This window comes from Hippocampus comes, unplaced genomic scaffold, assembly GCF_001891065.2.
Source record: "Hippocampus comes isolate QL1 unplaced genomic scaffold, H_comes_QL1_v1.1 scaffold85, whole genome shotgun sequence".
Lineage (NCBI taxonomy): Eukaryota > Metazoa > Chordata > Actinopteri > Syngnathiformes > Syngnathidae > Hippocampus > Hippocampus comes.
Genome location: NW_017805540.1, coordinates 5,252,610 through 5,267,609, shown reverse-complemented (window position 1 = coordinate 5,267,609; position 15,000 = coordinate 5,252,610). Strand labels below are relative to the sequence as shown.

At 42.3% G+C, this 15,000-nt stretch overlaps 2 protein-coding genes across 2 annotated transcripts in view; both read left to right on the top strand.

The window, feature by feature from the left end:
• egfra (epidermal growth factor receptor a (erythroblastic leukemia viral (v-erb-b) oncogene homolog, avian)) overlaps positions 1-8,558 on the top strand; it is a 48,255-nt gene extending 39,697 nt beyond the window's left edge. The window contains exons 21-28 of the mRNA XM_019879088.1: positions 1-61; positions 920-995; positions 1,694-1,840; positions 2,503-2,600; positions 2,677-2,844; positions 5,149-5,196; positions 5,279-5,372; positions 6,585-8,558. The exon at positions 1-61 is cut by the window's left edge and continues 95 nt beyond it. Of these exons, the coding sequence (XP_019734647.1) occupies positions 1-61; positions 920-995; positions 1,694-1,840; positions 2,503-2,600; positions 2,677-2,844; positions 5,149-5,196; positions 5,279-5,372; positions 6,585-6,904 (1,012 nt within the window). The 3' untranslated portion in view covers positions 6,905-8,558. The remainder of the gene's footprint in view (positions 62-919; positions 996-1,693; positions 1,841-2,502; positions 2,601-2,676; positions 2,845-5,148; positions 5,197-5,278; positions 5,373-6,584) is intronic.
• A 1,327-nt stretch (positions 8,559-9,885) lies between these two features.
• Positions 9,886-15,000, top strand: part of npc1 (Niemann-Pick disease, type C1) — a 46,297-nt gene continuing 41,182 nt past the window's right edge. Inside the window, exons 1-3 of the mRNA XM_019878836.1 lie at positions 9,886-10,071; positions 14,654-14,782; positions 14,972-14,996. Of these exons, the coding sequence (XP_019734395.1) occupies positions 9,994-10,071; positions 14,654-14,782; positions 14,972-14,996 (232 nt within the window). The 5' untranslated portion in view covers positions 9,886-9,993. The remainder of the gene's footprint in view (positions 10,072-14,653; positions 14,783-14,971; positions 14,997-15,000) is intronic.

The window sequence follows — 15,000 nt, the reverse complement described above, 5'->3', positions numbered from 1 at the left end:
CTTTGGCCTGGCCAAGCTGTTGAATGCCGACGAAAAGGAGTACCATGCAGACGGAGGAAAGGTTGGTGCTCAAACTCCATTTTAGTTGTCATTTCATTCTTGTGACATTCGGGCCTGTGTGATCAACACTCTGCTGAGTTTCTAGCCAAGTAATCATGTGTCATGAAAGGTGCTATTTTTGGCGCTTTTGTTTTTGTCTTAAGTGTTATGTAAGGAATATAAATAGTTCGCGGTTGCTCTGAGAAAAATGACAAATCAGATAAGAGCCTCTTTTTATGTGATTCACAGCATTACTGCAGATAGATGAGTCGCCCCTGCGTGACACGGCCGTTTGGTCATCAAGACTCTAAATCGGAACTGCAAGAATAATCATTCAAAGACTTGGATGCAATATAATGTGAACTAATTACCAATAAGTTTTCAGTTTCAAAATAAAAGCTCTCATGCAGGAACTACTGTTTTACACGTAACACGTCAAAATGGGCTGTTTTAAGTGGGACAGCTATACACTTTGTCGAGGTGGAAATATTTTCCTCCAGGGGGACGGGCCGTTGTGGCCACCTAAAGGAGCGTTGTGGCCGGGTACAAGTCTGCCAACGATCCGCAAAATTTCAATGGTGCCAGCACAATGAAGAGACACGGTGCACACGAGACGCCCACATATCAGGAGCTAACCAATCACAACAACGCTATTTATTTTCCATATCTACTGTCATGATGGAGGAAAGATGGTAATGAAATCATTTTTCACAATCGTTGAGCCGTGCCGAGCTGTTGTTGCTTTACTCTCTCTGTGTGAACTGAGTCAATTACAGTTGCTGCTTGGGAAACCAGGGGCCTCTCTGGATAGTAGTCTCCAACTAACGCTTTTATCATAAAGTTCATATAAACCCCCCCTCCCCCCCACCCCGCTTTCCAGGTGCCCATTAAATGGATGGCTCTTGAGTCAATACTCAACAGGACGTACACACACCAGAGCGACGTATGGAGTTACGGTGAGTCCCACACAGCCGCTTGTGTAACTTCCAATTGCAAAAACAGCGTTTGCCTGTGAATGCCAGCAGGCGGGGACATTTGCGAATGGAATATTGTCTTTGGATGTTGTCAGCATTTAACAACACAACATGAGATGGGAGAACATCTTGCTTTTTTTCCATGGACACACACACACACACACACACACACACACACACACACACACACACACACACACACACACGAGCTCTCCCAGCTGGACAATATCGCATCAACCCACACAAGAACATCTTCCAGCTTGCGACCACTCGTGTACTAACTGCAGAGTCATGGAAACATAACACAGCATTGCTTCTTTCTTTGCTTTTCTTCTTTCGTTTCCTTCTTTCTTTCATCCTTCTGTCTGTCTGTCTTTCTTTATTCTTTGTATCTTTCTTTGTATTTTTCTTTGTATCTTTCCTTCTTTCCCACCTGCTTTAAAATCTTCTTCTAGCCCCTCAGGGTTTGATCGTACCTTTCTGTCTAAGCCATCAGCAAGCCTTGGCACAAATTACAGCCTTTCCCCCTCTCTGAACTCCCCGGATACGTCCTGCTAACTCCCACATCCCATTTGTCAACATTTGGACACCGCGGGTCATTTTTGCTCACATCCTGTTGCTCGCATTTCCACGGCTGGATCGCATGCGAGAAGCCAAGTGACTTCTCCTTTTCGCCGCAGGCGTGACCGTGTGGGAGCTGATGACATTCGGGACCAAGCCATACGACGGCATTCCGGCCAGTGACATAGCCAGCGTCCTGGAGAAAGGCGAGCGTCTGCCTCAACCTCCCATCTGCACCATTGACGTCTATATGATCATGGTCAAGTGTAAGTGTTTATTCAATCAATCAATCAAAATTTATTGATAGAGCACTTTTCACATAGAAAAATGCAACTCAAAGTGCTGTACAATTAAAACTTCAAAATTACAACATAAAAAGAGGACCCCGCCCCTGCCCCCAACATACACAGATATCCTCACAAACATGCCTATGCTCGCGTGTACATACACACACACAAACACACACACACTCACACACACACACACACACACACACACACAAAAAAAAACAAGCACTCATACCCTGATGAACTATCTTAAAAAAGACATGGAAAGGCGCAGCGAAACCATATGAGGAGAAGAGCACCGAAGGGGAGCTAATTCACCCTGACAAGAATGACAGCTGCCACATCTCCCACCGTGGAGGCCCCCAACATGAGGGGAAATGTGGCTAAATAGAACAAATCTCTACTCTGCTTAAATATAGTAAGAGTGTTTGGGGTCAAATAGCTCAGAAAAAGGTTTCTTCTCCTTGCACTAAGAATTTCTCCATTATTAAAAAAAAAAAAAAAATCCTCATTGAAATGAATGAAAATGTCATTGTGTTCCACCCCCCCACCAAAAAAACAAAAAAACAAAACAAAAACAATGAACACCAACAAAAACAACCTTATTCCTATACATAGTGTTCATCTTGTCGCGTGTGCAGGTTGGATGATCGACGCAGATAGTCGACCACGCTTCCGAGAACTAATAGCGGAGTTCACTAAAATGGCGCGAGATCCTCCCCGTTATCTCGTCATCCAGGTCTGAGCTCTCCCGATGTGCCTGATCTAGCTGCTGTTTATAAGGCTGGCTCTGTTAAACGCTGTACTTATTACAGGGGGACGAGAGCTTGCACCTGCAGAATCCTCCCGACAACAAGTTCTGTCGCACCCTGGTGAGCGGCGAGGACATGGAGGATGCCGTTGATGCCGATGAGTACCTCATACCACAGCACGGCTTCTTCACCAGCCCGAGCACGTCTCAGACCCCTCTGCTGCACTCCACCGTAAGCTTTCACCCTGTCCACCAGAAACATCACAGGCAAAGACAGAAACTCTGGCGGCTTTGCAATAGCTTGTTTATAACGAGTTGGGTCGCTGGAGTGCCTGCCCAGACTTCAAGTGGGAAAGGAAAGAACCATATAAATCTTTTGGAGCTGACTTGTAAAATTGTGTGAGGGAATCGATCTATTCAATGTAACGATGGAACCAATCTACATCCAGTGGTTCAGGATTCAAGATTAAAACAACTTCATTTATCCCCAGAGGGCAATTCAATTTTCAGACTATTATGGGGTCTCATACAAAAACAATCTGAGAGGGTGAAATCTACAGGCACTCTGTCCGTGACCATCAATCAGCAGACCGAAGCAGCAAACACACCGCTGGTCATGAATGGGCAAACCAATTGCAAAACAATAACTCCCCTCACCGAGTTTGTCTGCCCAGTACATGAACAACTAGGGTGGTGAAGATCCAGAGCCACTTTCAGGTGAAGGCTCGTGTCTATTGGGTGAGGTATTTTGGCTTTTGACGAGCAATGCATGTTCACTTTTGAGGCATTAGACTTTTGGGGTGTTTGTCTTTGAAGTGCGTGACTTTTGAAGTGTTTGACTGGGAGGCATTTGACATTTGAGAGTGTTTGTCTTTTGAGACATCTGACTTTTAGGGTATTGACCTGTCTCACAACAGTTTGATTTGTGAAAGACTTGACTGTTGGGGTGCTTGACTTTGGGGCATGGAACTTTGTCACAGGCGTGTGACTTATGAAACATTTGACTTTGTATGCATTTGACTCTTGTATTTAACTGTTGAGGCACTCAGTTCTTGGGGCATTTGGCTTTCGAGGTGATGGACTTTTGGGGGGCTGACTTTTGAGGCCTCAAAATTTTGGGGTTTTTGATGATTGGTACGTTTGTCTTTCCGTTTGACTTTAGAGGTGTTGGGGAAATTCGAATTTGGGGGAATTGGACTGGAAGCACTTGATGTGTAGGAGTCAGGAGATTTGACTCTTGATTACATTTTGTATTGGGAGACGTGACCGTTACACTGACAGGAAGAGTCTTCAAAATTCATTTTCCCCAAAAAAGTGTGAAAGGCTTCTTCCATATCAAACTCATCTGTACTGTCTTTGAAGCCCAATTCAGATGGTACTAAGTGGCTCAGTCCAACCCATGATTGACGATGAATGGTGTCAGAGTTTTTACCTGGACAAAGTTAAACAAATTACTCGACACACAGGGAAGATTGTCTTTCTGATCGGCAGAAGTGGATCTCAAAGAGTGAACGACGGCCACTTGCTCCGTGTTCACACTTCCTTCCTTGTGCTCCTGTCTGACTTTTATTGTTTACATATGCAAAATAAAAGAAAAACACTGCCCCCGATATTTGCATACCACGCCCCCAGTCCGGCCCCTCGGTAGTAACTTGGTTTAAGGTTTGAACCACTGATACGTTGACACCTTCCAGTCTGGTCTACAACGAATCAGCAATTTGCAGACTTCGCAGATGACAAATGTCCACCTGGGCGCGAAATCCCGTTCCCAAACCGTCTTTTGATGTTCTACAACATTTTGTTCCTAAATTGTTTACTCCCACTTCATGACCGAGTCTAGCCTTCTTCCATCTCTTCGCCCCCTTGCTTTACCTTGATTACTGTGGCCTTCAAAGTGTCCTCCCCCCAAACGGCTGACACCTTTGTGCACAGGCATTTGGGGGCGCTGAATACGCACCCAAACGTCTAGACATGCCCAAATTAAATGAAACTTTAAACATGATTTCATTTTGCTCGTAGATTTCTCTATCAAATGGTTAAAGAAGTCTGTACCTCACTGAGATTGAGAGTTTAGAGCCTATTTGTCCTGTTTCTGTTGGAGTCAGCCACCCCCCACTACCACTTCGATGGGCCTCTGTAAAAACTGCAACACAAACAAGTAGGCCTCATACTCCTCCCCTCTCCCACGATTCCTCTCAGGTGGAGCCCTTCTTCCTCAAGCTCAATGTTGGCCATGTGTCAGTCTGGCTCCTTTACCCGGGAGCGTCAAGTGTGATCACTTTTGCAGACGCTCTGTTTTTGTCATATCCGAGCCGGGGGTGGCGGCGTGCTGGGCCCCCAAATGTTTTCTCGACGCGTGTTTTCATTGATTGCTTTCCTTGCGACGACAACAAACGCGGTGGAGCTTGTCACGGTTACTTCTTGGATGCTTTTTCACGCCGCCTGTGACAGCTGTGCGGTTCCGCTTGGTGCCAAAACAAGACTCTATAATGGCTTCAAATGGAAAATGTGTCATGAACTTTTCTTTTCCCCACAGAGCCTGAACAGCAGCATTGGGACGTGCAATGGCAGAAATGGATTACTGGTAAGGAAAAAAGAGCTATTTTATGTCTTGATCCAGTTCAACTTTTTCAAAAGAGAAAAAAAGACAATTTTTGTGTTTACAGAACGGATTATCCAGCAGGGATGGAAGTATAGTTCTTCGTTATATACCCGACCCCACAGATAAATTATTAGATGACGCCTTCCAGCCTGCTCCAGGTGAGTTTCCTCCTTTCAGAAGCACCACATGTCGCTCAGGTGAGCTCAGCTGCCTCTTTAGGACTTGCCAATCAATGGTGACATCTGGTGGTCAAAAAGCACATTGCAGAATGCAATGTTCAAATCGCAAAGGCTGCAATTAGCGTCGTCCTGGTTGGTTGGTAGATTTTATTACATTTTTTTTTTATATATCGATATCTATATAGATATAGATATGATATTCATTCCCGAACTGCTTTAATGATTCCACATTTTTTTCTTGTCGGGGCCAAATTATGAACATGTTCAAAATGTCTTTGGGACAAATAAAACTTTTATTTTTGAGGCCATGAACATTTATGGCGAACGTCTTCGTGACCCTTCCCGACCAAACAACCCCCCACCAAAAAAAAAAATAAAAAAAAACATGCAAAACCTTTGCCAGTCAGTGAGATACGGCCTTAACCGATCAGACCAAAACTCCCTTGGGTTTGTTAAAGTTACATGGGAAGAGGAATTGAAAAAAATAACTCCATATTAAATCGCAATTACAATATTAGGAGGGAAAAATTGCACTTTGATTATTTTTCAAAATCATTCAGCCCTAATGCGAAGTGTCAGTTAAGAAGGTGTTACCTGAGCTAAATTGCTTGCTCTCATTCTAAAAAACATCCCCCCCCAATGTGTTTCAGTGGTCGTCAATTCTATGCAGATTTGTGCTGTTTAAAAAAATAAATAAAAATTTGGTTCCCCAGAATGTATTGTGTGGCACAGTGCATTTGATTAATGAAATTATTAGGACGTAATGTGTGTTTGTGTTCCCAGTTGTTCAATGTGTGATATTTAACACACATTTATGTTTGATTCATATTGCTATATTTTTTGATGAGTATTTTTGACTTTTTTCAACAAATTGTGACTTTAAATTGTGTGTAAAATAGTGGCATCCAGGTAAAAATAAAATTGCTTTGTTTTGAATAAAATGGTCCATCAACAAATGGCATGATACATATTTAAGGATACAAGGTCATGGCATCGATGTATGTGTAATAAATAATGACTTTACTCTTGTACAACTGCTGTCTCCAATTGGCTGATTATGTTGATTGATGTTTGAAGGGCAACAACTGGCCGTCCAATTAATCGGCCAGGCCCTACGTAAACAATGTGAACATTTTTCGTTTCTTTCGTTGCAAAAACATAACAGTCTGCCCTCCTCACGTATGCCGACAGACTTCATGAACGAGAACACAGCCTCGGACATGATGAATCCCGTGTACCAGCGCCCCGGCCCTCTCCGCACCCCCCTTCCCACCATCTCCTCGGACGATGCTGACGACTCCCAGTACCTCAACTGCTTCAAGAACGAACCCGAGTACCTCAACGAGTTCACTTCCCGCCCCAACGGCGAGCTCCACGCCATCCACAAGTACAAGCTGCAGAACAGTATAGACAACCCCGACTACCAGCAGAGCTTCACGCCCAGCTTCAAGGCCCGCATGAACGGGCACCTGCCGTCAGCGGAGAACGCAGAGTACCTGGGCCCCGACTGATGGCTCCTTGAAGTGAAACGATATATTTTATTAGCGGTACCATCAATTAGCTGTCACCTTGAAACAGTGATCCCAAAAGTTGACATGAGCCCTGTCGGAAAGTGAAAACCTCTCGTGACGACAAAGAGGAAGTGACTCCGTCCGCAGCGGTCATAAAAAGGGGGAACTGAAATGAGCAGCTCAAGCCAAAAACAAATTGGTTTGACATCCAACAGCCTCTCAAGATGTCACATGGACCACCCACTGTGATGTGGACGGGGCGGGCGGGCGGGCGGGACTAAACTCACCTTTCTTGGGATGGGAATGCTGGATGCACTCTTGGTGACACTCCTGTCCTAATGAGGAAGCATAGAACGTATGAATCGGCCACTTTCAGGGGAAAACCGGTGAATTGCTTACTATTCAAAGATAATGCTGAAAAGTGGAGTGGAGTTCAGAAACTGTAACACTCATTAAAACACAAATATCTCTTTTCCACTGCACATTACCTACTTGGCCTCTTACGGCGCTACTTGCTAGAAAGGACAAACACACGTGCTCATGTGATTAGGGCCCGACCGCTAGAGATTTTTGGTGGCTGACACCTTTGTTTTTTTTTTTGTTTTTTTTGTCACCCTTATTCTCTCTTCGATAAAACTTGTCTAGTTACTGTGGCAAATATGTTGAAAAGTAAATACAGGAGGACTTTTGGAAGTGGAAAATCACCCACTCAAACAGAAGCGAACAGAGCCAAGCTGAGACACTTGTGCAGTGGAAAAGTGGCATAAATTGCATCCTATAGTGGTATAGTATATTGGATTTATTGTTTTATTGTTGTTGTGTGCAGGACGCAGGGCACAATTTTCCTTGCAGCATTTTGGGTGTGCATAGGACTACATTAGGACAAAAAAAATGTATTTTATATTTGGATTAATTTGTGACTTTTTTTTTTTAATGAAATCGTGAAAAAAAACTGTACGCAGGACATTTGGTGGAATACGCTGGGGTCATCTTTGATCATGCATTTCTAGTTTTGTGTAGTTTAAGTTAAAAACACACACGCACGCACACACACACACACACACACACACGCTTTAATTTGACTCAACCAAGAAAGAGGAAACAACTTCCCAACACATTCCTGTTTCCCCTTTTGTGGAGAGAAAATTCCAGGCCCTGTGTGTGCATTCGGGGAAGTCAATTTCGATAAATATAGTATTTCCCTGTGGTTACAGAAATAAAGCACTTTTATATAATTTAGCAGTCCTTCCCAAGCTGGTCGACACTGTAACGCCCTAGTCTTTTCTCTCTTCCCTGCGAGAGTGTTCACTATAAAATTCCCACTTTTAAAGAAATGCACAAAATGTAGCAGCCTGTTCAGCCTACTTTTGCAGATGTGACACAGGTACAGGTTATAACGGCGTATTCACGATGCTGTGATTATATTTCTCTCTCTAGGTAGATATACACCTGTACATTATATATACCTGTACATACATACACTTATATATGTGTGTACACACACACGCACACACACACACACATTATGAATATACTGTGCTGTAATATACAAGCTCTGGACCATATGCTAATACTCACTACAATTGTGATGATTTAAATGTCTGTATGTGAATAAATCGTTTTTTTCTATAGAAATAAAATCCATTTGTTTCTCCTTTTTTCCACCTGAAATTGAGTTCTTTATTATCTTGAGGAAAAAAAGAGTTGATTGCCTCACCTGATCAGTCACAAGTGCTGCACCTCAAGTCAATGACGACTCTCTAGAGATAAGATAGGCATGCATTTTAATATTGTCTCACTCTGTTTTGGGTGAGTGGATGTAATCCATCACTCACATGGCGTTGATAAAGGAACATTTTGTCAATGTGCATGTGCATAGAATGCATGAAGTTTGTCTCAACCTGAAGCAAAGTAGCTCTAAATTGCACATTAATTTCCCTAACTCAGATTAATGTATGAATATACAGTAGTATTCTTAATTTTGAATGTGGTGGGGGAAAAAGTCAAGTACAAATTTGTAAAATTGGGTTAAATCAACTGCGCTCATTAAGTGCTCATTAAAAATTCCATCTTTACTCATAATTACAAAATACTATGAAAAATAAACCTCAAGTACTGCGTGATTGTTTCACTTGTGGTTGATGTTCCTAATGCTTTGCTGTAGTTACACAAGAGTAAAAATATGAAAATCACATTTCAGCACGACGTACAATATACTCACTTAATGAATTCATTGTTAAAAGCTCTGAAGCTAAGAAGAATTGTTGTTTTACAAAAAAAAGAGGTTAGAAATCTAACACTGAATCTCATGTATTTGATGTTGCCTGTGTCATATTTGTATATACATTTTACAATACTATAACCTTTATTGAGCAAAGGGACGCCTTACATTAGAAAAATGGGTTAAAGTTTTCAAATAGCAATAATCGCTCCACGGATCAACCAAATAAACTACGACGGCACAGCTCCATGAAAATGTGAGAGAAGGGCTAAATCCCACTAAAACTTCAATTCGTCACAAGAGCTTTGTCCCAAAAGCATTTTTGGCTTGTCAACATGCATTTCAACACATTCTTTGTGGCATTGGTGTTTTTTAAATGTCATTATTTTCTCCTCTTTTCTTAAAATATGTAGTTTGTAGATAGTGTTTCAATGTTTATTTTTGTATTTTCATTTTGAGGTATTTTATATTATTGGTTGCATTATTTTTAGTATTTTAGTATTTAATTATTTTACTAAACGTTAGTTTTTGACTTTGTTGTATTTTATTTTAATTCTTTCACCGCGACCCTTGTGAGGATAGGCGGATCATAAAATGGATGGGTGAATGGATATTTTTATTCTTTCATTTTACATTTAAAGCGTATTTTTGTTGTTCATTAATCTTCTTTTTCAGGATTTGAGCGATACGGCGTAGTTGACAATGTTGCCTCATGGTGGCAGCACCGACGTTCCGGCTTGCCCCCGCCCTTGAACAAGTAAGCGAGACGAAGAAGAAGAGGATCAAGCCCTCAACAAAATATGCGAAAGTTTCGTTGCTTAGCCACTACGGTCGTCGTCGTGCTGCTTACTGTCAATTGACACCCACGATGGGCTTCGTGCCGGACAGAGGTGGCTTCTATCTTCTCTTGCTGCTTCTGTTTCTTTCGGAGGTCCACTTTAGATGGGTAAGTCGCATTGTTTGGGTGTGCTTCTCGCCCTTAGAAAACATGACTCAGCTCCTAAAGCCGAAGCGTTCACGTGAACATTCACTCAAACCGGTCAGCGGCTTGGCGTGAATGACTGCTAGAGTTAGCTCATGCTAACTTGCTTTTCATTGACCGACGTCGTTTCTACCATTCCGATGTCGCCGTTGACTGAACGGGCTGCAATTAAAATAGACGTGCCTGCTCCTAATGTCTCCCAAAGGCTTCTAAGGCTTCTTTGATGTTGTAACAAGCCTCTCAAATGTATCTGGAATTTGAACTTGTCATTTATCCGGAGAAACTTTCAGTCAGCACTTACATGCATGTTTTCAAAGCAAACACTGACAGAACCGATTCGAATTTGTGCTACCATGACAATAAATAGTTGCAAGCCTCAATCACAGCACATCATAGCACGTCTCATACATCATCATTTCAGTGACCGACACCTTTGCCTGTGAGGGAGCACGATGTTCTACTAGGTCAGGGGTGCCCATTAGGTCGATCCTGATCTACCGGTAGATCTTGGACTCGTCCCAATTAGATCCGAAAGGTATAGAGGAGAAAAAAAAACATTTGTCTGTCTTTGTACATGTTAGCAATATATATTTTTTGTGTTAATGCACACTGCACCCTAATCATCCTATCAGTCTCATTTTCCCAAAGAAAGATTTTAAAAATAAAATAAAATGAAGCATATAACCTACGGTGGCGCGTGACTACGTCAGCAAAAGTTGTTAACGTTCAGCAGTCTGCAATTGCAGCTTGTGATCAGAGCTGTTGCGCTATATCCTTGATCGTCATTATTCTCATTCAGAGTTTGCTTCGTGTACTATTCACTGAGGGCACGGGCAAAGAATAGGAATCTAGAGGGCTAAGGGAAGCACTTCAAAACGGTACGTGTGAGCTACGACAGTCAACAGGCTGCAAAGGTGCATCGCTTGCTTCGGTGTTTGGCTTCTCATCGTGCCACGCGTGCCTGCGCACGTGTGTGTGTGTGTGTGTGTGTGTGTGTGTGGTGTGTGTGGGTGTGTGTGTGTGTGTGTGTGTGTGTGTGTGTGTGTGTGTGTGTGTGTGTGTGGTTGTGCGCGCGTGAGTGAGCATGCGCGGTAAGGGGCGATCCGGGGAGGTTGGTTGAACGAATAATTGATCTTTGGTCCAAAAAGTTTGGGCACCCCTGTACTAGGTTCTGGGGCTTGCTTCATCTTACACAGGGGACAAACCAATCCTGAAAAGTAGTAATACAATAAAATACTGAAAACTCTAGCTGCAGGCAGCTTTAAAGTCCGTAAGTGACAACAAAATATATTATTTTTTGTTTCTTTTAATCAGAAAGACCACTGTCACTAAAAAGACCGTGAATAAACTAACAGAAAAGTGTAGTCAATTTGTGAAGAATTAAGCAAGTTATGACATTTTAAAGACTTAAAATAGTTAGCAAAAATGAGCGCTCGTTTCCAACAATGGAATGGCTTGTCACTGAGTGTGCGAAGTGGTATGCAGCCAAGTTTGGACAAGTAAGCAAAGAGGAGCATTCGTTTTGAGTTAAGATAAGTAGAGTTAACGACTATGATTGCCATAAAATCCATCTCTGCAGGGCGAGTTTCACAGTGTTGTATAGTGTTCTTTCCAGAGCTCCAGTTTTGCCTCATCTGTCCAAAGGACATTCTGCGCGATGCTTTGTGTATCGTCAATATCTCGTCAATTTCCACCGATTTCAGTGACCTTAGTGGTATTCTTGTTGATGCACGGGAACCAACAATTTCGCCTGAGAACTAGTAAGCAGATCGTGCAAACAGGAAAAAGACCCAAACACAAAGCGAGCAAAATATGCTCCCATTCTGTACAGACCTGATCAGTTACAGAAATTGTTTTACTGACGCTATTCACGCTACACAGAACTCAAAATGATTTTGTTTCTGCATGTAATGAAAAAAATTTACTTAAAAAGAAAATGAATGTGGAGTGTGCAGTCGGCTGTCAACTTGAATTAAAAAAAACAACACAATTTCATCTAACAATGTAAAAGTATTGCAAAATAATAACTAACCTGAGTATTTGACCTGATTAATATGACATGTTGCAAGCTGTCTCTTTGAGGCTTTGGTCATATTGGTTTTTAATGTAGTTCGCGGGGACATTGTGATTGTTTAACTCTCAGCCTCGAGAGGGCTTATTGTTGCTATTGCAGATGCTTCGAAACAAATGTGATTCAATCAGGCTGGACAAATTTCATCACTCTCTGATTGACGTGCTTTGTTTTGACTCCTCTTTGCTGTCGTTTCTTCTGTCAACTGTTTGGCCATGCTCCAATATCACACTTTACCCTGGTTAATCAACAGTATGACTACAATCCTAAACAAGCCTATCATTTTCTGACACCAGCTGTTCTGTTATGGCCGTGACATTTCCACACCACCTTTGAACTCTGCAGAAAGACACAAGCAGGTCCCGTGGGTTTTTTTCTGATTTAAAAAACAAAAAAAACAAAAGAGGGGCAGGGGGAGCACTTTGTGGAGTAAGTGAATTTACTTCCTCCCAAGTCATTGCTTCCAACAGAGAGCATGTGAGCGGTGGGATGCTGAATAGGCAGGAAGAGTAAGAACGACAGCTGGTCAAAGAAGCACAAAGCTTGACTCTATCAAAAAAGGCTGCATTTACACTGCATATGCCCAATCCCCATTTCATGCTGACATCTTGTTTTTATTGACTGGCTGATACCATATACATTTTCGCGGGAATCTCCTGTTATTTGCTGAAATACTCACCTATTTCCTGTTTTTGTTCTTAGGCCAGAGGCAATGTCTCATAAGGAAAATATTACATTCCCATCTGGTGGGATCCTGGTGCCAAGGGCACATGTTGAACTCAAGGGAATGAGCTTCATTTAGGCTATGTTCACACTCTAGCTCAATTCCAAATTCTCCCCCCGCCCCATATGTGACATGTATCATTAAAAAAAAAAAAAAATCTGCAGTGTGAACATTTCAATTCTAAATTCTTTTTTTGTTCTTCAAATGCGACCTGGGCCTCTTTCATATGTCTTATCAAGTCGGATATGTATGTCCATGCGTCTGCAGTTTGAACGCTCCTCCTCACGCACCTGATCTATATGTCATCAGAAGCTCAATATACACTCTGCACGGACGCAAGAGTGTTTGGGAGAGAGACGACTGACAATAATCGTCCGTGCATGTGCATGAGTGGTGACTTTACATTTGACTTTCATTTAATCCCACTTGAAACACAAAGCATAAAATTGACACTTGTGGTGATGGTATAAATTCAGCCACGCAAATAGTTAATTTATTACTTGTGGCAATGATGTGACATCATCTTTAATGATCGTCTGCATGAAATGGAGCTTGACAAACAGAAAAAAAGTGTATTGCTGCCATCTTGTGGCATCCGTAGGCAATTAGAAACCTTTTTCTGTGTGTCGGCTATTCATACTTGATTCACTGTCCATCTCATTTTGCAGGGCTTTGTTTGTGTTCTTGAACGTGAAACAATCCGCAGGCACAGGCACTGGCCCTCAAATTGGCACAGGAGACCGACCCCCCCCCGCACACTGCAACGCCACCCAACAGCACTGAATTGTTGTGCAATGTGCAGGGTTATGCAAATAGTTTTCATAAGTGTGCATGGAAGAAAAAAAAACGTCCATCCATCAATCTGAACCGCTTACCCTGATGAGGGTTGCAGGCGTAGTATCCCGGCCGTATATGGGCAGTAGGCGTGGTACACTCTGAACTGGTTGCCAGCCATTCACAGGCCACACATAGACAATGAACCTACGGTGAATGTTTTTGGTATCTGGAAAGTGGAGTACCCTGACAAAAAATCCACACCGGCACGGGGGAGGACATGTAATATATGTAGTTATGTAACTAGATTGAATGGTGTATGTCTACATATAGCGCTTATCGGTGGGACCAGCCCACCGATAAGTGGAAATCAATGATGATGATTTTTATCCTCGTTTGATGTCAATCTGAAAGTATCAACCCCCTCCCCCCAAATGTTCATGCTGCAATGACTCGTACTCCACTTGAATCCTATTGTGTCACGTGTCCCATGCAGTTGTAAACCCAGCAGATGACACAGTGATGTCGATATTCCCTTTCACAACAAGTGTGTTGTTTTCTGTCGCTGCTTCGGACGACAGCTGTTGAGTCGGTGGCATTGCTATGACTCAACTCATGTCACGTCTTTAATTCAACATGTACGCATAATCCCTAAATACCAAAGCGGAAAAGGAAACGCGTTTGCAGAAGTGAAATAGTAGTATTTTCCGACAAGCGTCAAGGCACCAACAAAATCAGTTTAACTTCAAATCTGAAATGTCAAATCTTTGAAGTAGTGGTGGTAGTTGTCATGTCATCCCAAAACATGCCTTAAATATAATCGTACGAATGCTTTCGCACACTTGGATAGACCTCATTTCAGCAAGCATCAAATTTTTGACTGCCTAATTTCCAGATAAAGGGCATCACAAGAGAAAAATCTCCAGTAAAGACTCCGGCAGCATCTAAGTTGACGTTGTGCTGTGTTTGTTTTGCAGGCGGCAGCACAACACTGCGTGTGGTATGGCGAGTGTGCTGAGTCCGACAAGGTCCCCGGAAAGAAATATAATTGTAACTACACAGGAACCCCGAAACCTCTGGACCCCGAGGGCTACGACCTCCTCTTGGTATGTGTCAAGACTGTACGAGAGCACAAAATCAATCCCTCAAAATGTATTTCATCATATTATTGTTTGAAGCATTTTTTTTCATTTCATGTCTTATATTAATAACCTTAACTTAAAATCTTTTTTTTTTTAAATTTTATTTTATTTTTATTTATTATTGACTCTTGTATATATGTATGTACGATACAGGAGCTTTGTCCTGGTTATGACTATGGCAA